This window comes from Panthera pardus, unplaced genomic scaffold (assembly GCF_024362965.1).
Source record: "Panthera pardus isolate Hobbes unplaced genomic scaffold, ASM2436296v1 HiC_scaffold_10, whole genome shotgun sequence".
Lineage (NCBI taxonomy): Eukaryota > Metazoa > Chordata > Mammalia > Carnivora > Felidae > Panthera > Panthera pardus.
In genome coordinates, this window is record NW_026526655.1 from 6,494,007 (window position 1) to 6,519,459 (window position 25,453).

At 53.9% G+C, this 25,453-nt stretch overlaps 1 protein-coding gene and 1 long non-coding RNA gene across 4 annotated transcripts in view; one reads left to right on the top strand and one right to left on the bottom strand.

Moving 5' to 3' along the window:
* MROH2A (maestro heat like repeat family member 2A) overlaps positions 1–25,453 on the bottom strand; it is a 44,927-nt gene that overhangs the window by 12,518 nt on the left and 6,956 nt on the right. For 2 of the 3 annotated variants that reach the window (XM_053903492.1, XM_053903503.1), the window contains exons 6-26: positions 23,528–23,626; positions 22,588–22,739; positions 21,970–22,113; positions 19,952–20,044; positions 19,640–19,718; positions 19,378–19,491; positions 16,617–16,693; positions 15,550–15,669; positions 15,138–15,248; positions 14,202–14,349; positions 13,396–13,436; positions 12,807–12,948; positions 12,569–12,621; positions 12,023–12,130; positions 8,609–8,728; positions 8,223–8,345; positions 7,062–7,214; positions 5,796–5,918; positions 4,783–4,862; positions 3,230–3,338; positions 2,331–2,426 (exon numbers count right to left, since the gene is read on the bottom strand). In XM_053903492.1, coding sequence (XP_053759467.1) covers positions 2,331–2,426; positions 3,230–3,338; positions 4,783–4,862; positions 5,796–5,918; positions 7,062–7,214; positions 8,223–8,345; positions 8,609–8,728; positions 12,023–12,130; positions 12,569–12,621; positions 12,807–12,948; positions 13,396–13,436; positions 14,202–14,349; positions 15,138–15,248; positions 15,550–15,669; positions 16,617–16,693; positions 19,378–19,491; positions 19,640–19,718; positions 19,952–20,044; positions 21,970–22,113; positions 22,588–22,739; positions 23,528–23,626 — 2,285 coding nt within the window. The remainder of the gene's footprint in view (positions 1–2,330; positions 2,427–3,229; positions 3,339–4,782; positions 4,863–5,795; positions 5,919–7,061; positions 7,215–8,222; positions 8,346–8,608; positions 8,729–12,022; positions 12,131–12,568; positions 12,622–12,806; positions 12,949–13,395; positions 13,437–14,201; positions 14,350–15,137; positions 15,249–15,549; positions 15,670–16,616; positions 16,694–19,377; positions 19,492–19,639; positions 19,719–19,951; positions 20,045–21,969; positions 22,114–22,587; positions 22,740–23,527; positions 23,627–25,453) is intronic. The other variant, XM_053903501.1, reaches the window with a different exon arrangement.
* LOC109264876 (uncharacterized) lies at positions 23,507–25,178 on the top strand. Its single transcript, XR_002078907.2, has 3 exons — positions 23,507–23,562; positions 23,975–24,113; positions 24,625–25,178. It is a non-coding gene; the product is annotated as an uncharacterized LOC109264876 (long non-coding RNA).

Below are 25,453 nucleotides of genomic sequence, written 5' to 3' on the forward strand. Positions count from 1 at the left end.
ATGGAAAATCGGGAAGGAAAGAGAAAACTTGAACAACACTACCAACCAGCTTGGTCTAACTGATGTTTAGGAACACTCCACCCAACACAATATACAGGTGCACACAGAGCCCTCACCAAGATAGACCATACTGTGCAACAAAATAAGTCTCGGTTGATTTAAAAGGATTTGGGGCACCTGGATGGCTCCGTGGGTGGAGCAACTGACTTCGGCTCAGGTCATGATCTCGCAGTCAGTGGGTTCGAGTCCCGCCTCTGGCTCTGTGCTGACAGCTCAGAGCCTGGAGCCTGCCTCGGATTCTGTGTCTCCCTCTCTCTCTGACCCTGCCCCACTCACCCTCTGTCTCTCTCTCTCTCTCTCTCAAAAATAAATAAACATTAAAAAAAAATTTTAAAGGATTCAAATTATACAAAGTATGTCTTCAGACCACAGCGGATTTAAATTAGGAATCAAAAACAGGAAGATCTCTGGAAAGTCTTCCAACATTTGGGAAGTTCTAAATAACCCATGGGTCAAAGAAAAAATTAAAAGAGAAATTAAAATGTATTTTTAACTGAAACAAATGGGAACACAACGTATGAATATTTGTAAAATGCAGCAACAAAGAACAAAGTCAGTGCCTCATACTATCTGATCTTGGTCATAAGACTTATTATAACTAACATTACAGTAATCAAGATAGGATGACATTGGTGTAAAGACAGACAAATACATCAATGGAGCAGAACAGGTACCAGATACAGACCCACACATACATGGCCAATTGATTTTTGACAAAGATGCAAAGATAATTCAATGGACAAAAGTCTTTCCAACAAATGGTTCTGGAACAACTGGTTATCTGTGTGTAAGCAAGCAAACAAACAATTTTTTTAATGTTTATTTACTTGTTTTTAGAAAGAGCACGCATGCACGTGAGCGCAAGCAGGGGAGGGACAGAGAGAGACGGGGAGAGAGAGAGAGAGACAGAGAGACAGACAGAGAGAGAGAGAGAGAGAGAGAGAGAGAGAATCCCAAGCAGGCTCCATGCAGAGTTTGACTTGGGGCTTGATCTCACAATGCCATGAGATCATGACCTGAGCTGAAATCAAGAGTCAGACACTTAGCCGACTGAGCCACCCAGAGGCCCCCAAACAAATTTTGATCCATACCTCACACCATATACAAAACCTAACTCCAGGGGCGCCTGGGTGGCGCAGTCGGTTAAGCGTCCGACTTCAGCCAGGTCACGATCTCGCGGCCCGTGAGTTCGAGCCCCGCGTCAGGCTCTGGGCTGATGGCTCGGAGCCTGGAGCCTGTTTCCGATTCTGTGTCTCCCTCTCTCTCTGCCCCTCCCCCGTTCATGCTCTGTCTCTCTCTGTCCCAAAAATAAATAAAAAACGTTGAAAAAAAAAAATTTTAAAAACCTAACTCCAAATGTTTCATAGACTTAATTATAAAACTGGAAACTACAAACTTCTAAAAGAAAGTCTTTGTGAGCTTAGGTTAGGCACAGACTTCTTAGATATAACACCAAAACCATGATCCATTAAAGAAAACAAATGATAAATTAGATTTCATCAACATTTTAAAGCTTCTGTTCTTCAAAAGACACTATGAAATCAATGAACAATACATCACAGACTGGGGGGAAATATGTGTAAATCACATATCTTATAAGGACTTGCTTTCAGAATATATAAAACCTCTGAAAACTCAATAAGAAAGCAAACAACCCAATTTAAAAAAAAACAAGCCAATGCCCTTCAAAAATGCCAATATTACGAAAGATAAAGAAAGACTGAGGAATTTTTCCAGATTAAAGGAGATTAAAGAGACATGGCAGCTAAACACATTGGGTAATCTCGCTTAGAGCCTAGATGGGGGAAACACCTATTGGGGATACTATTGGGACAATTTGTGAAATTTCAGTATTGGCCATCGATTAGAATACAGCATGGTATCATCAACATCAAACCTCATGATTTTTATCATTGTACCATTGTTATATAAGAGGGCATTCTTGTCCTTGATGTTTGCAAGTAACTCTCCATGGTTCAAAAAGTGTGTGTGTGTGTGTGTGTGTGTGTGTGTGTACAACAAGAAAGATAAGGGAAGAGAGAGATAAAGAAAATGTGACAACTGTTAAGAACTGTGAATCAAGGTGTGAAGGGTATACAGTTCTTTGTACTGTTTTTGCAACTTTTCAGCAAATCTGAAATTTTATCAAAATACAGTTACCGAAACAATTTTTAACACATACCCCTGTTTTCCATAGAACCTAGCCCTCAGACCAGCTTTCTGGGGGGTGTGGCCATCCCTGGCTCTTGGCCCTCCACCAAGGAACTCACGTGCACCATTTCCTGCAGCCCTTTAGGGTCCAGCTGCCTCTGCATGAGGCCCTCCATCAGGTGTCCCAGGGCCTGAAGTGCATTTGCGTACAGGGTCTATGGCCAAGAGAGGAGAGCACTGGGCAGCAATGAGGGAGTGTGCACAGCCACCCACCAGGACTCTGCAAGGACCTGTGCCAGGGCTGGGAAGTATGAAATGATCTGAAAACCACCCCTTTACCTCTGCTTAGACTGGGTTCTTTACACCCAAATTCTCATGTAACACACAAGACCACCTCTGAAGAGGAACCCATTTTCCAAAGGAGGAAACTGAACTCCCAGAATCCAGTTCTTCTGACTCCCCATCCAGGACCAGGACTTTGAGGCAGAAATGGCTACCTGTCCACAAAAGATTTGTCCTCCTTCTCCACCTTGTTGCTGGGAAACAGCCATCCAGTCAGGAACTACATTTCCCAGCACCCCTTGCATCTAGGCATAGCCATGTGACTGAGTTCTGGCCAATGAGAAGCGGGCAGAGTGGCTCATACATCCTCGACACCCTTTCTCGTTCTCTCTTCCTCTACCGGATGTCAGTACCCACGGAGACCTTGGGCCACGCATGGAAGAGAGTGGGGCCTCTGCCAGCCTCGGTTCCTGAATAACTGCACACAGCAGCTCCCTCTCCACCCCCACTGCCGGCTGGACTTGACTTGAGTGTGAAATAAATCTTCTTGTTAAATCATGGAGACTTCAGGGTTTAGCTGTTACAGCAGCTAGCGTTACTTTATACTAACTAATAGAGCCTACTGCACTTTGCTGCACTCACAGGTGGTTGAGGATGGTGGGCTCTCGGCACTGCCCAAGTTATTGGAAACTTCTAAGACCTGACCCAGAAAATGAGGTGGCCCAGAGGGACCTACCTGAATGGACTCATTGTCCTCTAGTGGGGGTTGAAGAGAAATGACAGAGTGAATACTGATATCCATCAGTTCATTGTTTTCCTCTGTGGAGTAGAAAGGCTTCAGACTGCTAAGGGAAGAAGAAGTGGACAAGAGGGGTGGTCAGAGGGGGACTGAGACCCAGCCACCCCACTGCTCAGTCCAGGGCGCAGAGGCATGTCACAGAATGAGGGAGAGACCAGCTTCCTCGGTTGAGGGCGCAGGCATGCGTCCCTCCCCAGGTGCCCTGGCTTCACCCGGTCGCCAGTATCCAGTGACTGTGTCTGCGATCGATGGGGAGACCCGGGGACCCAAGGCCAGCTCTCTTTCTTGTTGCCTGCTCTCAGCCTCTCCCTCTCCTGCTCAGAAATATTCCACTGCTACTCCCTGGCCTTGACCATGGACTCTGCCTCAGAGGCTGGCCCTGGCCCAAGGGCTTTCAAGCGGAATACCTGCACCGGCAGCAGAAACATTACCTTGGTGCTTCTTAGAAATGCAAATTCTCTGGCCCTACCCCAGAGCTACTGAATCAAAAACTCTGGAGAGGAGCCCAGCCGGCTGAGCTTTAGTGAATTCTCAGGGGTGGTAGCTGGCTGCCCGATGGGCGCCCTTCTCCTACCCCTTCATCAATAGTTCCCAAGCCTAGGTGCTCACTAGCATTACTTGGAGAAGCTCTGAGGTACCCAAGGGCCACAACCAGGCTCTAGGGATCCTTATGTAAAGGTCTGAGGTGGGGCCAGGATATCGGTATTGTTCACAGGTCCCCAGCTGGCTCTATTGTGCCTCCCTGGTTGGGAGCCGCCATGCCATTTTAACTTTAAACTACTGCCCCCCAAAGGGGTCCTATATTTCACCCTGCCGGGACCTCCAGCTCCTACCCAGATCGTCTTCTTTTGTGTAAGCCCAGGTCAAAAGCCAGATGCCAATGCCTTCTGATCTCCCCTGTTGTATCAACAGAATTGCATCCTGTTCATAGCCCTTTCTTCTTCTGGCTTCAGATTTTTGTTGTTGTTGTTGTTGTTATTGCTGTTCACCCACAAATACTCAGCTCTGACCCATGATTCCTTCTGCATGTGTTCATCTTACCTCCGAGTCCCCAAAGACATGTGTGTGAAATTTATTTCAAATCTGCCTACGTGCTGCCACTTCAGGCAACAGGTGGTTATGAGACTAAACAGTGCATCTGCCCCGACGGGTGCAGAATTCCCAGAGACCACCGGCCACTCTAACCACTGATGTTCCATAACTTCTTCCTCTTCCCTACTTCCCCACCAGTGAATGGACGGCTCCAGGAGGCAAACCTCAGGTATTATATTACTTTGTATTAACTGCATCAGTACCGTATCAGTAAATGAATTCCTTGACCCCACCCAACCCAACCAGATGGCCCAGCGCCCCAGGGCTGCTGCCCGAGACCCCTGCTGCAGAGGCAGGGAGGCAAAGTGGGTGTGGCCCCCCAAGGAACACTGAGGGGTGGTCTTGGACTTTGCCTCTCCCCACGGAGACACCCGGGCCGGAACAGGGGCCCAGCTCACCTCAGGTGCGAGAGGGCCTCTATCGCCATGGTCCGCACAGGAGAAACCAGGCTGTCGGTGGGTTCCGCCTTGATGGTGGCCTGCCCGGCACAGCAGGGCGGTGAATGAGCCACCCAGAGCCCACCAGAGAGGACAGTGAGTGTGGGGGGCTAGTGTCCAAGGCCTGGCACTTTGTGGGGTGTGGACACCCATACCACGTTGGCTCTTTTCAGGATCACGTGGCCTTTTAGCATTTTCGGGGAGGCAGCAAAATCTGGTGTGAGAAGCAGGGGGGCTCCAGACAGACCGGAGCTTCTCGCTCAGGCCCGCCACCTGCTCGCCGTGCGTCCCTGGGCAAACTGCTTCCCCCGCCTGAGCCGTCACGTGTAAAACAGTGCCCGGCTAGCGTGAAATGACACACGGACCGCTGCCGGCCCAGAGCGGGAGCACGCGTGCTCATTTCCTTCTCGGGGCCTCCTGTTCCACCCCACGTCACTTCCCTCGGGCACAGCTTCCAAAGCAGCTGCGGTGCTTTCCAGGGGCCCAGGGCATCGTGAGGGAGTGGGGAGGTCTGGGGCTGAAGGGCTGTGGCTCCCACAACTCTATCAGCCTCTGTCGCGGCTTCTTGCCTTTAGGCAGTTGACATTTTCTAGATCTTACTGAAGTTCTGTGCAAAAAAAAGAGCTTTAAGACCTGCCTGCGGCCGAATCTAGGTCCCCCCTGTGGAGAAACACACGGGGCCACCACGGGGCAGACCCGGGGGCCCTCTGTCTCCCGGCCTTGAACCAGCCGCTTCCGGGCACCACAGGCTCCCTGGCCATCAAACCCTTTGTCAGATAGACAGATATTGTACTCGGAACTCCTACGGTTGGCTGGGAGCGGAACTGAGACGGGGAGGGGCTTCAGTGACCCCCACGGCCCCCTTGTCCCTCAGATGCCCCTGGGGACCCTGAAAACCTCTGAGCGAGGAGAAGCCGGTCAGCAGTCAGACCCCAAAACCACCCGGGAGCAAGGACGCCTCTCACCCGACTTACTATTATAATGCCAGTGAGGCTCATCTTTTGGGCAAATTCAAAGTCCTCCAGCTCCTTGATGTTCCCGATGGCATCGGTGACCTGCACCACACTCTTCAGGAAGGCCATTTTGAGACAGATGTCCTGCGCCCAGACCAAGAAGAAGGAAAGGAGGTAGCACGTCGGGAGTGAGCCCAAAGACTCAGGCTGCCCAAGCCACAGCTCTCATAAGGACCCCGCCACGGCATGAGGGCACTCCTTCCTCTGCGCCAAGTAAGAGGCAGAGTCAAGGGCACCCCGAGAGATGGCAGGCCTCGTTCTGTCCCTCGGCCGCCTTGCCCGAGCTTCTGCCACAAGGCCAGGGTGCCAGCCAGGTGCCGGACAAGGCACAGCGTTCTGAAAACGCCACCTCCCTCAACCCCCCTAAGAACAGCAATGCCGGTCAGCTCACACCATTCACCGGCCAGGGGCACCGTGCCCCGCGTGTCGCCCAAGAGACAGCGTAAGTTGAGATAAAAATCGTTTTCGCCTTTACGGCATGGGCGAGCCTTGAGGACCTGAGGCTGAGTGAGATAAGCCAGCCACAAAAAGGCAACCTGTGTGTGAGATCCCAGTCAAACGCGACGCTTGTGGGTGTCACTTCAGAGAGACGGAGAGTGGGACGGGCGTTGCCAGGGGCTGGGGAGAGGGGACGTGGGCACGTGTTCAGCGGGCCCAGAGTGGCCGTTTTACGGGACAAAGAACTCTGGAGAGGGCTGGTGGACTCGGCTGCACAATGATGTGAATGTACTTAACGCCCCCCAACTGCACACCTTAAAAATGATGACGATGGCAAATTGTCTGTTATGCGTATCTTGCCACAACTTCAGAAACAATAACGAAATAGCTTTTGCTCCCTTCTGTGCTTCCCCCTCCTTGCCATTCCAAGAAAGTAGCGAGCCTCTCTACATCCCTGAAGACCCCACTCCTTGTCTTGGGTCAGATGCCGGGAGGGGAGGGGGCAGAGGCGAGGGCTGAGGGAGAGAGCGAGGCCGGGAAGAGGGGGCACCTGTCCCGTGACTTCCGGGACCCATAACTACCCACTTGGCACTGCGGTGGGGAAGGCTGTCCCCCACCTCCCCCTGGAGCCGAGAACACCCAGTTTGAAAAAATGAGCTTCCCCAAAGCTGGGTGTCAGGTGAGACTCCTGGTGCCTACTTGGGGTGGGGGGCGGGGTGCTCGGATTACAAGGCAGGTGGCTCTCTGCCAGCCCAGCTCTGGGTGGGGGGTGCGGCCTCCCGGGGTTACCTGGCAGCTGCTGGAGAAGTGGTGAATGATCTTAGCGGTGATGGGGGTGTCCACGTGGGTGAGGAGCATCTGGGGATGGCAGTACGAGGCCACGCAGCTGTACATGACCATGAGGGCGCCCTTCACCGTCTCCCGCCTCCAGGGATGGTCCTTCTGCGAGCCCAGCCAGAAGAGGAAGAACACCGGCGGGGGGGGGGGGGGGGGGAGGGGAGGAGAGGGGGTGTCGGGGTTCAGTGGCCACCCCAGCTGCATGTGGACAGTCTCCAGTCACATGACCAAAGGAGCCACTGAGTCAGCAGAAGGCGCTTCCACTGATATCTTGAACCGCTCATTCATTCACTCATCCGTTCAACACACCTTACTGAGCTCCTACTCCTTGCCAGGCCCCGCTCTGGGCCAGGGGCTGTCGTGATGCCGGGATGAGGTGCTACAGGCCACCGAACCCACCACGGAGGGCGCGCAGGGCTGCCCGTGCCCTGCCAGGCCTCAGATACGAATCCACATCTCAGATCCCGCTTTGTGGAGAAGCTGGGGCAGGAGCCTGGGATGCTCCTGATTGTCTCCATCCAAACTACCAGACGCCCGGGGCGAGGGTCCTGGGTCAAGGCCAAAGCCTGAGGCATCGGTGACTCTGGATGGTAGCCCACTGGGGCCTCAGCCAACCTGTGACCCTGCGGCAGAGGGGCCCCCTCGAGCGGTCGGCCCATAGGCTCCCTTGGCCTGGCTCCTGGCTTCTCGGCTCAGTGGCCGTCTGCATGCTTTTGGACAAGCTTCAGTGCTCTCTCCTATATGACGGCGGGCATGATCGCCCTGCACCCCGGTGCCATTGACCCGTGGAAAGTACCTACACTGAGTGCTACCTGAGCAGCCTCTTCAGGTCCAGTGGGTGTGGGTGAGGCCTGGGACTCTGAATTCCCATCAGCACCCAGTGCTGCTCTGCGGAGCCCACGGTGGGCTAGCGCTCCTTTGTAATATCTGGGCCCTGAAAGGACGCACCCTGAAAAGCTTTGTTGGGGGGAGGCCTCCGGATCTCAGTCATTTCGGGGACAGGTGATACCGGGGGGAGTTTGCTACTGAGATCTAGCAGGTACCTTGGCTGGTGCTGAAAGCACTGGTCTATGCGACCCCCAGAGACTTGACTGTGGAGCGAGGGTGTCTTACCCGCCAAGCCCCGATCTGCCAGGACTGTTCCGACTCCTGGATCCTCTCCTCAAAGTCATGGAGCACATTCAGCACTGTCTTCACCTGGCCACGGGCACACAGGCCAAAGCACAGAATCACGCCCTGCGGGCAGACACAGCCAGCGGGGATGAGGGCAGCGGGCAGCGGCCAGAGGAGGAGCCCCCCACACGTACACACACACACAAGCACACGCATGGACGCCCCTATGCACACACAGACACACACACACACACACACACACACACACACACCAGTACACATATGCATGCATGCTCATGCACACACAAGCTTTCACGCATGTGCGCATATCCCCGAGGGACCAGAGGGGTCTGGTGGATGGGAGTGGGGCCGCAGGGCACCCTCACCTCCCTGTCAAAGTCGTTGCCATAGTCTGTCTTGTACAGCAGCTCCAGCAGCAATGTCTCTACCTTGTCGGCCTCCAGGCCTGTGGCCAGTGTGAAACCCAGGGCCCGATACAGAAAGCCCTGGAAAGGCACAGGAACAGAGGGAGCTTCGAGCCTCTCTACTCCACCCTCCAGGGGTTACTGCCGTGGAGAGCTCCCTACGTAACACTCTAGATTTCTTTCCCTAATGCACAGATATCTATGCATTTCGTACGTTCTTTGAAATAAACATCGAGGTTATCCTGGAGCGTCGGACTGTTTGCGGGCAAGCGTATTACAAATAGTGGGGACCAAATTTCCCTCCTATGGAAGTCGAACCGGTTTCAACTCACACTAACCAATCTAAGAACACCGATTTCCCCACATCCCTCTGTCACACAGGACGTTACCAGTGAGAGGCAGACCATCCACGTTTTCTTGCATTTCTTTGATTATTAGCCGTGCTGATCACCTTTGCACATTCTCACGATCCAGTCCCTGAATCCCTGTCTGTATTCTTTCCCCCTGTCTTGGTGGCTCATTTCTCCTGTTTTCTCTTGTATTTGTAAGAGTTTTGTGTGTGTGCTTGGAAAAATAACAAAAACAAACACGCATTATTTCATTTAACCCACACAGCATCTCTAGACTGTAAATGCAGTTGCTGTTCGGGGAGATGAAAAACCAGGTGGGGAGGGGTACAACCAGGATATAAAATCAAGCCTGGTCTGGGGCGTCTGGGGCACTCAGTCGGTTAAGCATCTGAATTCGGCTCAGGTCATGATCTCGCAGTCCGTGGGTTCGAGCCCCGGCTTGGGCTCTGTGCCGACAGCTCAGAGCCTGAAGCCTGCGTCAGATTCTGTGTCTCCCTCTCGCTCTGCCCCTCCCCCACTCATGCTCTGTCTATCTCTCTCAAAAATAAATAAACATTAAAAAAATTTTTTAATAAAAAGGATATCTGCCCTTAAATTGACATCAGATAAGACCTTACACCTGCAAATTTATGTTTAGCTATAGAAGACTATCTGTAAGATACACTTGTTTTTTGTTATTTTACATACGCCCCTACAAAGGCTATTTGGATAAACATAATTTTTGGCTGACACCTGTAAAACCTTTTCTCAGACATCTTCATTGAGATATAATCCACATACCATAAAATCAACCCATTTAAGGTTTACAAATTTAACAGTACATTCACAAAGTTGGGTAACTATCATCACAATCTAAATTTAGAACATTTTTGTCACCCCCCCCCCCAAAGAAAATCCCTTGCCCATTAGCATCGCTGGACATTCCCTGCAGCTTCTGGAAACCACAGATCTACTTTCCATCCCTAAAAAGATGCCTATTCTGGACATTTCAAGTAAACAGGATCATATAATATGTGGTCACTTGCATTCCTTTGCATCTGGCTTCTGTCACTTAGCATAATGTCTTCAAGGGTCATCCTTTCTGTACCATAAATCAGTACTTCATTCCTTTTAATAGATGAACAACATTCCATTGTATGGATAGACCATGTTTTGTTTTTTCTTTCACCCACTAGTGGACATTTGGGTTGCTTCTGTGGTTGGCTGTATGAATCACACTATGAACATTTATGTATAGTTTTTGTGCGCATGTATGTTTCCACTTCTCCTGAGCATGTACAACTAGGAGTAGAATTCCTAGGTCATATGGTAACCCTATATTTAACATTTCAAGGAAATGACAGACAGGTTTTCAGAGCCGCTGCCCCATTTTCCATTCATACCAACAATATTTGAGTGTTCAAATCTCTCCACATTCTTACCAATGCTTCTTGTTGTCTGTCTTTTTTCTTATAGTCATCCGAGTGGGTGTGAAGTAGTATGTCCTTATGGTTTTGACTTGTGTTTTCCCTAATGGGAATAATCTCGAGCATTTTTTCACATACTTATTCACTCTGCATGTACCTTCTTTGAAGACATGTCTGTTCATATCATTCGCCCATTTCTAAACTGGCCTGTCTTTTTGTTATTGAGTTATAAGAGTTCTTTATATATCCTAGATACAAATCCCTTATTAAGAACTTAATCTGAAAATATTTTCTTTCATTCTTGGGGCTGTCTTTGCACTTTCTTGATGGTTTGATTTTCAACATAAGAGTTTTTAGTTCTGATGATGTCCGACTTAATCTATTTTTCTGTCATCACTTGGGCCTTTAGTGTATCTATCTAAGAAGGCCGTGCCCAAAATCAGTTGACAGTAAATAAGGTTTATTTCTACACTCTCGATTCTATTACCTCACTCTGTCTGCCCATCCTTATGCCAGCACTGCATTGTCTTGTTCACTGCAGTGGTGTGTAAGAAGTGTTGAAATTGCAACATTTGAGCCCTCCAGCTTTTGTCTTTCTTTTAATCATAATTATGTTGGCTATTCTGGGCCCCCTGTATTCCCACATGACTTTTAGGAGTAGCTTGTCAATCTCTGAAGAAAGAAAGAAGAAGGAAAGAAGGAAAGAAAGAAAGAAAGAAAGAAAGAAAGAAAGAAAGAAAGAAGAAAGAAAAGAAAAAAGAAAAAGAAAGAAAGAAAAGAGAAAAGAAGAGAAAAGTAAAAGAAAAGAAAAGAGAAGAGAAGAGAAGAAAAGAAAGGAAAAGAAAAGAAAAGAAAAGAAAAGAAAAGAAAAGAAAAGAAAAGAAAAGAAAAAAGAAAAGCCAGCTGGGTTTATGACAGGAATCACAATGAACATGTAGATAGATTTGGGGAGTGTGCCATCTTAACTATCTCATCTTCCAGGCCATGAACACGGGATCCTCTCTGTTGATTGAGACCTTCTCTGATTTCTCTCAACTATGTTCACAGTTTTGTAAAAACCTTTTTACAACAAAATACACATACATGGTCATGAGCCAGTAGCTGGATGAGTCGGATGTGTGGAATAACATCCGGCAATCTACCAGTGGGGGTGGGGACAGTTGTGAGTCCAGCTCTAAACCCAGCCTGCCCACTCTTTCTTCCTTTGTCCCCCTCCCGGCCTCATCTTCTTCACAGCCGAGCTAGAATTCAGCCACCCCTTTAGCCTTCCGTGGCTCAATGTCACCCTCACCATTTTCACTATTTCCCAAAACCTGCTCACACATCTCAGCCCTTGCCTGTTGGACTCTGCTAGGAGACCCCTTCAGGTGGAAAGTGAAATGAAGGGTGGGGAAGATGGCGACTGGAGAGGAGGCCCCAGCTTCAGCAATGCAGGCTTTTAAAGAAAAACAACACACAGCAAGAAACAAAAACCCACTGACTTAAGCCACCCACCTCTCCTCCCAGAACCCTGTGGACAGCTGCAGGGACAGCTGGGCTCACCCACAGGGCGGGACTCCATCCCACTGTCCCTGGTGTCCCCTCCCTGTCTGAACTGTCTTGATGCTGTGAGGACAAACCTTCTCCAGGGAGGGGCTGTCAAAACTTTCGATCTGGTTGTTCAGCTCTTTGCTCAGACGCAAGCTCCAGTTGGAACCTCGAGTCTTCTTAAGGGAGTTTCTCAGAAACTGAGGAGACAGAAGATGTAGGTGGGCGGTGCCCAAGGACCCCAGTCCTGTCCTCTCCCAGGCTGCGGGAGGGCTGTGTGACCTTGAGTGGTGACTCACCCTCTCTGGCCCCCTTCCCCAATCTCCAGACTGCTCGACCCTTCAAACCCTGATCCCGTGAGCCTGGGGAACAGCTGTGGCTTTGATGCTGGAGGGAGGAGGGTCACCCCGTGCTGCTTTCCTGAACACACGGTTCCCCAAGTTGGAAGGCTCTCTGTTCTCCCCTGCTTGCAGACACAGCCTTGGACGTGCCTGGTGCTCCCCAAGTCTTCTCGGACAGAAGGAGAATGTGTCCTCCAAGGACTCCTAAACTCCCCATGCCGACCCCACCGAGGGCCCTCCCGTGCACCCTTCCCCTTTCTCCCGGCTCGACCTCAGCAAGCTGGATCATGTCCTCACCTGAATTAGCTTGTCCTCCCAGGTCTTCTGATTCCAAGTAAACTCAGTATGTTCTGCAGAAAGAAGGCCCACCTGTGCTACTTTCTCCCGCTGCTTCCTTCTGGGGACCCCTTCGTGGGTCAGGCACTCGAAGCCCTCCACGGATGGGCTCAGCACATGCTGTCGTCCCCTCCCCACTTCAAGCCAGGTGATTAGTACGCCAGCAGGCACGCGGGGAGGGGGCCCCCGGACGCCTCACCTTCCAGGTACTTGACCAGCAGCGGGATCTCCAGCTCCCACATGTCAGCCATGGCGGGCGCGATGCTCCGGCTCAGGGTCCTTAGGAGGTTGAGCATGGCTATCCCACGGCCCTCCCCCTTGTAGGGGGATGACATCAGCACCTGGGTGGGGGACGCCCAGATGCCAGTGGGGCAGGGCAGCCCCCCACCCAGGCACTTTGTTCCCAGAAAGAAGAGGGGCGAGATCATGGGCTTTCTCCCCACCCCAGGATTCTGCAGAGCGTGGATTAATGCCCAGAGTCAACATAAGGAGCAGAACGCGTGCGTGCAAGGCCCCCAGGGGCAGGTGGGCCCTTGGCAGTGTCCTGGGGATGTGCTGGGGCTGCTCAGAGGCTGAGCAGAGGAATGTGGGAGCACGTTCCCACCAGGTTCCTGGGCATCCGAGCACACAGCCCCTGCCACATGTACCCAAGAGGAATCAAAGGGACCCGGAAAGCTCTGTCCTGCCAAGTGTCTAGCTCCCTCCTCCCTTGGGGGGGCTTTCAAGAGAGAGATGCCACGGGCCCTGGCCTCAGTCTGCCCAGGGCACAGCCTGGGTGAGCCACTCACCAGGAGACGGGCTAGCAGTTTCTGGGGCGCGGGCAGATCCACTGAGGAAGAAGGAGATGTGACCCTGCTGAAGCTGCCCGGCTGATACTGGGACACACCCCATGCTCCCATGCCCCTGTGCCCCTGAGAAGGGCTTTGCCCTAGAAGGTACTTTCCTGAACCTTCCCATTGCCCCCAGAACAGAGGATGGGTTGGCACAGGGACCAGTGATAGGTCCATAAATAACATCATTTTAATTGGTTGATCCTAGGAAGAAGGGAGAATTGCGCTTTGCGCTGGGGCTTAGAAGACATCGGGGGCGGGGGCAACTAGTCCAGAGCCCAGGGGAGGTCATGAAGAAGACCCTTCACCATTTGCCATCCCTGGCTCCTAAAGGGCTCCTAAAATCACACCCACCACCAGCAACGCCCATCCAGCAAAGCCCCAGCCCCACGAGAACAGCCCCCTTGGAAGAGCAGTGTCACTCCACCCTTAGGTGGGGCCAGTCACTTCTTGGAGAGTCTGACATGGACAGTGCTGCACTGGGGTTACAGACGACTCCCATGGGACCCAGACAAGTCACATGTGGAGAAAGCCTGAGCCTCCATGGGTGAGGTCCTGGGAGGGGTGCAGGGGGAAGGGATGTGAGGAATGACCCGCCAAAGGAAGCTGGCTCCATTTCAACCCCTCCTCAGATATGCTAAGGGCCTCCGGCCTGGCTGTTTGGACTCCTAGACGCTTCCTGGAAAACGGGGAGAGGACACACTCGGAGACACGGAGTGACCGGCCCGCCCAAGCCCCCCAGCCAGCGCAGGGACGCTGCCCACCGTGCCTGCTCTTGCTGGCCACGCTGGCCTCCACATCCTTGGTGTGCGGCTGGCGTTCCGCCAGGTTTGTGAGACTGATGCAGATGGGAGTCAAGGCCTCGGTGTGATCTGTCTCCATGATGTAGCACAGGAGCCGCAGCCAGAACTCCTGGGTTGGGGGCAGAGGGGCAGGATCGGCGGCGGCATCCGTGGCCACACGAGATCCGTCAGGCCCGCCCCACGGTGCCGGCCTGTGAGTCCAGGACTGGCTCTAAGCAGGTGCTCCCTGGGCTGTAGCCACCATGAATCTTCTCACTCTCTCTGTTATTCAGATAAGCTGCCCCCGGCCAGGGAGCGTCCAGCCCAGAGTCTCACGGAGTGGACAAGGATTCCCTCCTGATGCTATCATGGTAAATTTTTTCCTACTTTTTGCCAAATCACACTGTATCGCAATGAAAAGTTGACACCCTTGTTTCCCTCTTAAGCTTGTGACCTCCTTGGGGTTACACGGAGCCCTCGCAGTATAAGCCTTCGTGTCTTCACGTGCTAGGAACTCACTGGATGCTTGTGCAATTAAACAATTAAAATCATATCTACACACACACACACACACACACACACACACGAACACCAGGGCTGCAGGGGCTTTAAGGTGATAGACACATTTCTGGCAATAAGCCAATGGATACCTATTGAGGCCCTCTGGGTGCCAAGCACTGCCTTAGTGTCTGGGGGGCTAAGCTCCCACCAAGGACCCAGCTCTGGAACTGGACCTTCAAGGACAAGAGCTCGGGTGGTGGGAAGATGGAGGCCCTCCGGGCCCCCCAGGCAGCGGGACTGGGAGAAGAAACAACAGAGAGCTCTGGGCATGCGTCATTGCCCTGTCCGCCCCCTCCACTCCGAGCCTGGTGTGGGACCCACACAAGTCAAGCTGTCGGCTGCAGGGTGCACACTCACATTGGTCATCCCACTGACGGAAGAGGTTATGATCCGCACGGTGTCCATGGTGACTTTGTGGACCATCTTCTCCTCCAGGTCCCTCTGATAAAAGCTCTCCCGGCGATTTGTCTGGAAGGCAGAACCGAGGGGTCCCTGCTCGCGGGCGGGTGCCCTGTAGACTTCGGTGTGGCCTCCTCACCCCCGTGAGGCTCCACGCCCCGGAACCGGGTCTCCAGGGTTTTCTGGATTCCCTGCCTGGCGTGACTGCTCACACCTTTACCTACGGCTCACTGCGTCTCTGTGCCTGTGTCATGAACGCAGACTCACGCAGGTTCGAGCACAGATACACGGGGTGGATTCTTGCCTCGGTGCTTCGGCAGACGCTTCCAAGGCCCGGCTGCGCCATGGTCTACATATCAGGGCCACTCACCAGTTTATAGGTGGATAGAGTCAGCTGCACAGACACGTACTTCAGGCCCCAGCCTCTGATCCTGTCCTGGTAGCCAGACAGAGCCAACTGGCCGATGATGCGGAGAATAGCCATCCTTACCTGTGGGGACGGGCAGCAGACAAGCCGGGGACTGGGATGGGCTCCGAGGGAGAAGGGCTCAGCATCTGACGCCGAATCCCGTGATCTGAGACGGCCAGGAATTGGGGGTGCTCTGGGCAGGAAGGAGCCTCAGGGGCTACCACCCACTCTGCCCCCCACCCCCTGCCTCGTCCAGGGGCGCCCATCTGTAGCAGGCCCACCCAGGAGCCCTATCTGAGCCTCCCAGAGACAGGGAACACACTCCCTTCTAGACAGGCTACTCCCTTCTCGGGCAGCCCTGGAGGGGACAGCCTGACTCTTATCCTGGGCCCGCCCAGGCTTGGGCTCACATTCGCAAATCCCTACGTGGGGGCAGCACAGAACAAACCTGTTCTCTCTTCCCTTGATGGCCTCCACATTTTGAGAACAGCGCGGCCTAAATCTCCAGCCCAAATCCCACCCCACCCCCCCCAGGCCCTCTAGACCCTCGCCCTCCTGGACCCACGACCAGAACTGAAGCTATATTCCAAGGTGGCCGTGGCTACAGTGGAGACCGGACTGTGGGGTTTTGGGGGCCTGTATCTGGAGGGTGCAAGCTGTGTGTCTTTCGAATTTCAAGTTGCTTTCTTCAAATGCAGTAAAGGCTACACAAAACCCTCAGGCGGCCACGCAGCTCTGGATGACGCAGGATTCACCCAGCCTCTCCTCTGTCCAGGGTGCTGGCTGGGCCCCTTCATCAGGCAACTCCAGGTCCTTGAGGAGAGCTGTGGTCCTGCTCCCGTGGGCCTCATACTCCTCCAGCCCTACTCGGTGCTGGCCAGGAAGCTAGGTTTTCCATCAAAGGGCCTCCAGCAGGCCGCCCTCCCCACAGAGCTGGAGAGGAGCGAAGGCCGCCCACCGGACTTCCCTCCGCCGCCCCCTCAGAGTGCCCCGAGCCCCATCCCCTTCCGGGTGTCTGCCCCCGTTACCTTGAAGCGGGTGTCAGAGAGGGTGGTCTTGACCACCCGGATGGCCAGGTAGATGGTCCTGACATTCATTCTGGGCTCTGAAAGAGGAACACCAGCCTGGAGGGCCACCGGCCTCAGAGCTGGGCTCTGAGGAGATGCCCGGGACTCCCAGCGAGGCCCCCAGAGCAGCAGGCCTGCCCCCCACCTTCTACCAGGAGCCAGGCATCAGCTGGCTCGTCCACGTCACGCCTCCTGAGAGCCTCCGACTCCCACCGCGGCTCGGGGCCGCCTCCCTCAGAGGCCTCGCTGGCCACCTCCCTGTCCTCTCAATGTCTGTCCCACCCCACCCGGTGCCAGGGGAGAGCATGGCTTTTATGCCTCACAGCTTGGCCTCTGCTTTGTGATTCTCATGGAACCCAGCCGGACCCTCCTTGAGGTGAGAGCCCCACCTACTATCACTTTAGCACCTTCAGGTGGGCACATGGAGGGCTGGGCACACGGTGGGCACGCATCGACCATTAAGCACAGCAGGGCAGAGCCCGGGCTCTGGTACCAGGCTGCCTGGGTTCAGACCCTGTGTCTGCCACAACGTAGCTATGTGACCGCAGGTGAATTCCTCAGCCCCCTGTGCCTCAGTTTCCCTACCTTTAAAATGTGGATAACAACAGTACGTCTCTCACAGAGCTTCTGTGAGCAGTAATGACAGCGCTCGGCACACAAGAAGTGCTTTGGAAGGGTTTGTTAGTCATAGAGTTGCGGACAGCCGATTGGGGGAGAAGGAAGATTGACAGAGGTAAGAAAGAGGGGCGCCTGGGTGCCTCAGTTGGTTAAGCATCTGACTCTTCACACCGGCTCAGGCCGTGATCTCGCTGTCGTGGGATCGAGCCCCGCAGTGAGCTCTGTGCGGACAGCACGGAGCCTGCTTGGGATTCTCTCTCTCCCTCTCTCTCTGCCCCTCCCCCTGCCAAAATAAATAAATCAACTTAAACAAAAGAGAGAGAGAGAGAGAGAGAGAGAGAGAGGTAAGAGAGCCGTGAGAAGATTCCGGAGAGGTCCAGTGTGGACAGAATTGCAGTCGGGTGCTCGGGCTCACGGTACACACAAGGCTACATGTTACTACAAGCCAATGCTGGTGGACAAGTAGCGGGCAACCAGGCACTAAGAGAGCAGGTTCCAATTTTGAGTTTTTATCTGCAAAATAGAAACTTTTTTTCTGATTTTAAGAATAATGTGTGTTCATTGCGAAATTAAACTAAAAGGTAACCGCTCAACAGTTTGTGTCCTTCTACACTCACTCAGGCAAAGCTAAGCATATAGATTTCTTGCAAGTAATCAAGATCATGTAACACCCTACCCCCCACACCATACTATCACCCTTAATACAGAGAGGGCTTCTTTCCCATGAAAAAATACAGATTGACTATATCCCTTAAGGTTGAGTAATATTCCACTATGTGTATATACTATTCTTCATTCCAGAAATTCCCTATAGAAAAACATTTAGGTTGTTTCTAATGTTTTGCTTGTATGCACGACGTGGTAATGAACGTCATTGTCCAGTTACCTTCGGGCAATTATATCCTTCAGACAATTGTCAAGAAGCTGGACTGTTGAGCCCAAGTTTTGGTCCCTAACCAACTGAACATCCAGAATGCTTTATCAACTTACACAAGAAGCTAGTTTCTTTTTTTTTTTTTTCTAGCACAGGGATTAGCAAAGTATAACCCGCAGGCTAAATCCAGGTCAAAGCCCATTTTTGTAAATAAAGTTTTATTGGAACATAGCCCCACTGTGCAGTTTATGACTGCTTTTACACAGCTGAGTAACTGTCACAGAGACCATATGGCCTACAAAGCTGAAAGTATTTTTACTATCAGGCCTTTTACAAAAAAATGGTGAGGCCAACTCTAGTCATTATTATCTCTGTCCATCAGATAAATCTGCATTTTTTTTTAAGAGGAAGTTTCACTGTCAGCAGAACGTGCTTCATATAAAGTTGCCCAGTCTGTGCACTGCACAGGGCACTCAGCTGAAGGACTGAACAGGAGTGGCCATGCTCTTCTCACCAAATCATGAACCTGCCGGGCCACGTGCTCCCAGCAAGGGATGTCTTGTCCCAGTTCACACAGAGGCACTGTCTGAGCTGCTGCCTCAGCTGGGGAGATTATTTCCCTTTTGATAACAGGGCCAGGGTTCTAGTTTGGGCTTAGGGATTCAGAATCAGGAGTTTCGACTATGATTGGGCATTGGGACAGTGGGGCTTTAGGGCTATGCCTACATGACATAACTAGGCCTTACATAAAGCCTTTGATTTAGTTTTGGGGGGGGTAGTTCTAAGATTCAGATTAAAAGTTGGAGGGGTGCCTGGGTGGCTCAGTCGGTTAGTTAAGCATCCGACTTCGGCTCAGGTCATGATCTCACGGTCCGTGAGTTCGAGCCCCGTGTCGGGCTCTGTGCTGTGCTGACAGCTCGGAGCCCAGAGCCTGCTTCTCTCTGCCCCTCCCCCACTCACGCTCTGTCTATCAAGAAATGAATAAACGTTAAAAAAAAAAAAAGTTGGAAATTCAGACTCAGGTGGAAGCCGGGATTCAGGGTTTGCGGACACAGCTGGGGGTGGGGGTCACGGTGCTGGTTAGGTTCAAGCACAGAAAATGCGAGGCAACAGACAGCCATGACCCCTTGGCCCAGCCAGCGATGTCAACAAAAGAGGAAATGACCGAGTTCCAGATATGTGTGAGACCCGCTTCCCCTGACTCCCGCCCCACCTCCTGGTCCTGCTCACCAGCTGCGCTCACTACTGCCCTAATCAGGGTCAATGTCCCCACGCGGATGGCCTCTTGGCTCATCTCCATCTGACCGAGGAAGAATTTCATCAGCTCCTTGGGGTAGGACCGGGCTGCACGGGGGAAGGCTGCCTTAGTCATACGCCCCCTGGGCCAGACAGATGGAGCCAGAGGAGGCAGCCCTGGGGGGCGGGGACTCCCGGGGGGGGCAGGGACTCCCCCCCCCCAATCAGGCTCACAGAGGACCTGGGGGAGCCTCACCGAGGGCTATGAAGCAGTGTACGATCTCCGCCAGGTTTTGGCTGCTGTACTGCTGCTGGGCAGGAGCCTTGGCACACACCTGGGGAGGGGGCGTGCAGGGAGGGTGGTGAGACGACAAGCAGAGGCGGGATGCAAGTACGGGGCGGCCCGGCCGTGGCAGAGCTGCGTGGGCACCCAACGCCTCCCAGCCCCCGTGGGATACGGGAGCCAGATGAACGAGATGGGGGCTCCACAGCCACACCACCCGCCACCGCCCACTCCCCACGGCAGCACCCCGAGAATGCTGGTGCCCCGCCAAGCTCGCGGCCTCACCTGGATGTGCAGTTCCGTGAAAATGGTGTGTAGTTGCATTTGGGGGACGGGGGTGTTGGTGGTGACGGACGTTTCCAGGATCTGCCTCAAGACCTGCAATGAACGGGCCGATGATTCAGGGTCAGTGAACTCTGGACTCTTGTGGCTCAGAGGGGCCCATCAGCCGGCGGTATCAGCATCCCCCCTGGGAGCTGGCGAGAAACGCAGAGGATGTGGAGAAACGGGGACCCTCTTGTACCATTGGTGGGAATGCAAACTGGTGCAGCCGCTCTGGAAAACAGTGTGGAGGTTCCTCAAAAAATTAAAAATAGACCTACCCCATGACCCAGCAGTAGCACTGCTAGGAATTTCCCCAAGAGATACAGGAGTGCTGATGCATAGGGGCACGTGTACCCCAATGTCTATAGCAGCACTTTCAACAATAGCCAAATTATGGAAAGAGCCTAAAAGTCCATCAACTGATGAACGGATAAAGAAATTGTGGTTTATATACACAATGGAATACTACGTGGCAATGAGAAAGAATGAAATCTGGCCTTTTGTAGCAACGTGGATGGAACTGGAGAGTGTGATGCTAAGTGAAATAAGCCATACAGAGAAAGACAGATACCATATGGTTTCACTCTTATGTGGATCCTGAGAAACTTAACAGAAGACCATGGGGAGGGGAAGGGCGAAAAAAAGTTACAGAGGGGGAAGGAGGCAAACCATAAGAGACTCTTAAATACTGAGAACAAACTGAGGGTTGATGGGGGGCGGGTGATGGGCATTGAGGAGGGCACCTGTTGGGATGAGCACTGGGTATTGTATGGAAACCAATTCGACAATAAATTTCATGAAAAGAAAAAAGAAAGAAAAAGAAAGAAATGCAGTCTCTCAGGCTGCATTTGATGCAGCCTGAGATTTGATGAATCCGATCCTGCATTGTCAACAAGCCCCCAAGCTATTCCCAGGCACAGTGATGCTTGGAAAGTGCTGTGCTAAGCCCCTGAGCATGGCATTCAAGGCCCTCTTCCCCTTTCTCCCCTATCCACCTGGCAGCGAATCTCATTCTTCAGCCAGAGTGATCGAAGGACGGCCCCCTAAATCTATCGTATTAATTTCTGCTCTTTGCTTTTGTAGCTGAGGACCACGCCTCTGCTGCAGGTGAGTGACACAGCCCAGGTCACGCCTTCACTCAGAACCCTGCCAAGGCTCCATCCCACACAGGTTACGGGCTTTTGTGGGTTAAAGGGTCTCCCGAAAATTCATGTGCACCCGGAGCCTCAGAATGTGACTTTATTTGAAAATGAGGCTTTCCAGGGGCACCTGGGTGGCTCAGGCGGTCAAGGGTCCAGCTTCGGCTCAGGTCATGATCTCACGGTTTGTGAGTTCGAGCCCCGCGTCGGGCTCTGTGCCGACAGCCGGGAGCCTGGAGCCTGCTTCAGATTCTGCGTCTCCCTCTCTCTCTCTCTGTCTGTCCCCCGCTCGTGCTCTGTCTGTGTCTCCCAAAAGTAAACATTAACAACATTAAAAGAAAAAAGAAAATGAGGCTTTCCAGATGTCATGAGGCAAGGGCCTCAGATGAAATGCACCGTCCTGGAGTTAAGATGGGTCTGAAGTCCAACAACTGGCGTCCTTATAAGAAGAGGGGAGGACATGGACAAGAGAGCACGTGAAGAGAGGGGGACGACGGAAGGCTGCAGCCAGCAGCCGAGCAACGCGGGGGGCCCCCGGAAGCCGGAAGAGGCAGCCAAAGGATTCCTCTCCAGGGCCTTCGGGAGGAGCGCCCCCGGAACGTGAGGCTGCCTTTCTGTGACTTGGAGACGCCCGCCCTGTGGTTCTCCCACGGCAGCCCCAGGAAACTGACACGCAGCCTCACCGCAGCCTCCAAGACCCTTCGGGACCTCGTCCCTTCCACCTGGAACAGCAGTGTTTGTTTCTCAAAAATCCAGTGAGCGCGGAGCCCCGGCTTCTACTCAGGTGACACTTCCCCTGCCGACGCGGGACCCAGAGGAGCCAAGCCTGCAGCCTCTCACCTGCGTGATGAACAGGGCCTCCAGGCCGCCCCGGTATTCCGCCAGCAGCAGGGGGATGTAGTCGTACAACTGATTCCGAAGGTCGTCGTGGGGCAGGAGGAGGGTCAGCATGGGCTTCAGGGACTTGATGACCCCCAGCTTCACCTACCACAGGAGCCCAGGAGCCCCAGCGAGGCCCAGTGAGGTCACCCCATCCGGAGAGTCCAGGGCACGTGACAGAGAGGGCCTTGGGAGTAGCCGGGGCCCCACCCGAGACCCCACGGGCAGGCGACGAGCCCGGACTGTCCCTGCGAGTCCCGGCTCTGTCACTTGGGAGAACCCGTCTGAGCGCCTGAGTTTCCTTGTTTGTAAACCGGTCCTATGGCACAGCCCCTCTAGGTAAAACGCACCGTAACAGGGACCCTCCTCCAGCAACTCCTGGGGTCTTTCTCAAGCCAGGCCCCCCGGGGCCCCAGGGCCCGTGCAGGTCAGCTCCTGCTGACCTCAGGTCACCGTCTCTCCGGGTTCTGAGAACGAGGCTGGACCCAGTGGTCTCTCAGCCCTCCTTAGCCACACAGGCTGGGGAGCCAGGACCTGGGGGGGGGACCACAGGACCCCCTTGAGAGGGGTGCTTCTCACCTCAGGGTTGTGGTTCCTTAGCCACACGGTCACGAAATAGCGATACATCGGGAAGAGCTTCATGGCAAACTGATCTTCCGTCATCACAGGGTACACACTGTCCTCCAGATGCCGCAGGTAAAACTGGACCGTCTCACAGAAGGTCTCCATGGCTATGGAGCAGGGTGGGGGCGGTGAGCCCTGAGGGGCAGCAGCGGACGAGGTCTCCCCGGGCCACCTCCCTCCAGAAGCGTTGGCACACTTCTGTAACCAGCAGGTGAGCGAGATGGCCTCAGACAGCCTAGAAAATGCCTCTCTTCAGCCCGTGCTCTCTGCCTTCCAATTTTTATCAGCTTTCTACCTGTGTGTGAGGGGGGTTGTTAAGCCTACGGGTGTGTCCAGACCCCAGTCCTTGAGATTCACATACAGGGGTCAAGGGTAGGATATGACTCCTTACTCACAGCCCGAGGATTGTCCCACAGAGGGCAGTGAGCACATTTTGTCTTATTCTTCTCAGGTATCAGGGATTTGGGACCCCCCGAAACACTTAAGAAATCAAAACCTGGGGCAAGGAGATCAGACCATAAAAAGCATCCGAGACCAGCCCTGGTCGGGCCCAACATAGAGCCATGTTCCCTGGTTCCCTCTCCTGTGAAATCCCGTCGTCCTCCTGAAACGCTCGAAACAGAACCGGGTAAACCGAGTCACAGAGACAACTTCCTCCCGCTAAGCCGTGTTCCCTTGAAAGCACCGGCCACAGTTCCACCGCCTGTGTCCCCCCACCCCCCAGAGAGCCGATCGGGGCCACACGAAGCAGGAGATTGGACAAATGCTCGGGAATAAGTGAACAACCTACCTCCTGTTCAGCAAACCCCTCCAACCGCTTGCCCGGGGCCCTCGTCCAGCCCCCTGGCCGGGCCCCACCGGCGGGCCCCACCGGCGGGCCCCACCAGGCACGTACCACTGCAGATCACCTGGCACATCTTGGCTTCATTGGTGAGCCTCAGCATCGTGAATATGGTGGCCAGGGTGATGCCCATGTATGGCATGAATTCAAACACTGTGCAGCGGGACGAGAGGTGGCAGGGAGTCGGGGGCGGGTCAGCAGGGACAGGGCAGAGGACAAGCCCGCTTCCTGCCACCTCCCGCCCCCACGGGGCCCGGCGTGCGGCTGAGGCCACAGGATAAAGTGTGGAAGTCAGTGGGAGGTGAAAGGAACAAACCGGAAACAAGCGAAGGGGGAGGAAGCAGGAAAGGAAGGAGACAGGGGACAGGGAGACAGAAGGAGGAGGAGGAGGAGGAGGGGGAGACAGAACCATAGGGAGGAGCGGGCAGAGCAGAAAGTCAGGGAGGGGAGACTGAGCGTGGCTCCTGGATAGATGCCTGGCTCTTTACGTGTCCCACCAAGGTCCTTGGATGAACAAAGACACAGGGAGACAGGCAGCAAGAAAGAGAGACCAGAAGAAGGCAACAGGCGGGCAGAGAAAGGAAGGAAACCGAGGGACGCTGGGGGCAGAGAAGAGGCATTGTTGGGGGAAAGGGAACAGGTGACAGAGCCACCCTCCCCTCCAAGCCTGGCCCCTCCAGCGGCCGTCTCAGAGCAGCTAGTCCCCTGTCCCCCGCCCCACTCTCTCCACCCACCCGGCCCCATCTGACCAGAGCCCCTGCAAAACGGGACACGCTGGCCCCCGGGCCCTTCCTGAGCCACCGCCCTTCTCGCAGGTTCCACACCACCCCCACCCTGTCCCCGTCTCCCTGCCAACTCTCTTCCTGACGTCGGGTTTCTCCGAGCTGGGTTCTGCCCGCCTCCTCTCCTCTGTCTGCATCTGTGGGCGTGGACAGCTTTGAGCACCACCCACACGCCAAAGACCCTGGGAGGAAGGCCCCCCACACCTGCCCTCGGACCCGACTCTGCATCCACGCATCAGCTGGCCACCTGACCCCGCCCCTCGAAAGTCCCACAGGAATGTGAACTCAGTGCACCTGCCCGGCAGCCAGCTGCTCACGCCTGAAGCTCGGAGTCTTCCTTGGCTCCTCTTTTTTTTCCTTCACCTCCAGCACAGAACTCATCAGCAAGTGCCATCAGTCGGAGCCTCATTCATCTCTCCCGTCTGCGCACCCCTCACCAGCTTGGCCCCAGCCTCAGCCACCATCGCCTCTCACGTACACACCTCTCATCCCTTCTCCACCCACACAACAGCTAGAATGTTCCTCCTGGAACCTGCGTGTCACAAGGCAACCCTGCAGCTTTCCAGGGCTCTCAAGTAAGGTCCAGACTCTACCACACCCACCAGGCCCTGCCAGTCTCTCCAACCCTACTTTCCACCATCTGCCCTCCCCCTAACGACAGCCACAGTGACCTCTCAGTCCTTCAGAGAAGCTGAGCCTTTCCCTGCCTCAGGGCCTTTGCACGTGACGTTCTCCGTGCAGAACGCCCTCCCGCATCTGGTTCTTCACCATCGTCTCGTCCTTTCGGGCCACAGCTGAAATGTCGCTACCCCAGTGAGGGCCCCACAGAGGTGAGGGCCCCTCCCTCCTGATCTCAAACAGCCACCAGGCTGTTCTCGTCACACCACATGTCATCTCATATGATGATGGCCGATTTTCTTGTTTACTTGTTTACCGTCCTTTATGGAGGCGGGACCGAGCGCATTGTACTCACTGCCACTGTGCAGTGGGAGCTCAGCACCTGCTTGTGGAATGGGGGGGGGGGGAGGGGATAAGAAGGAAAAGAGAGGCGAACACGAGAGAACGGGGCCCGAGAGGGAGAGCGGTCTGGAGAAAGAACGGCAGAGGAATGAAGAGACAGAAATGAGAGGCAGGAACACGGAATCTCGACAGCTGAGGGAGACGCGGAGACGGAAAGAAGGAATGCCAGAGGAAGGTA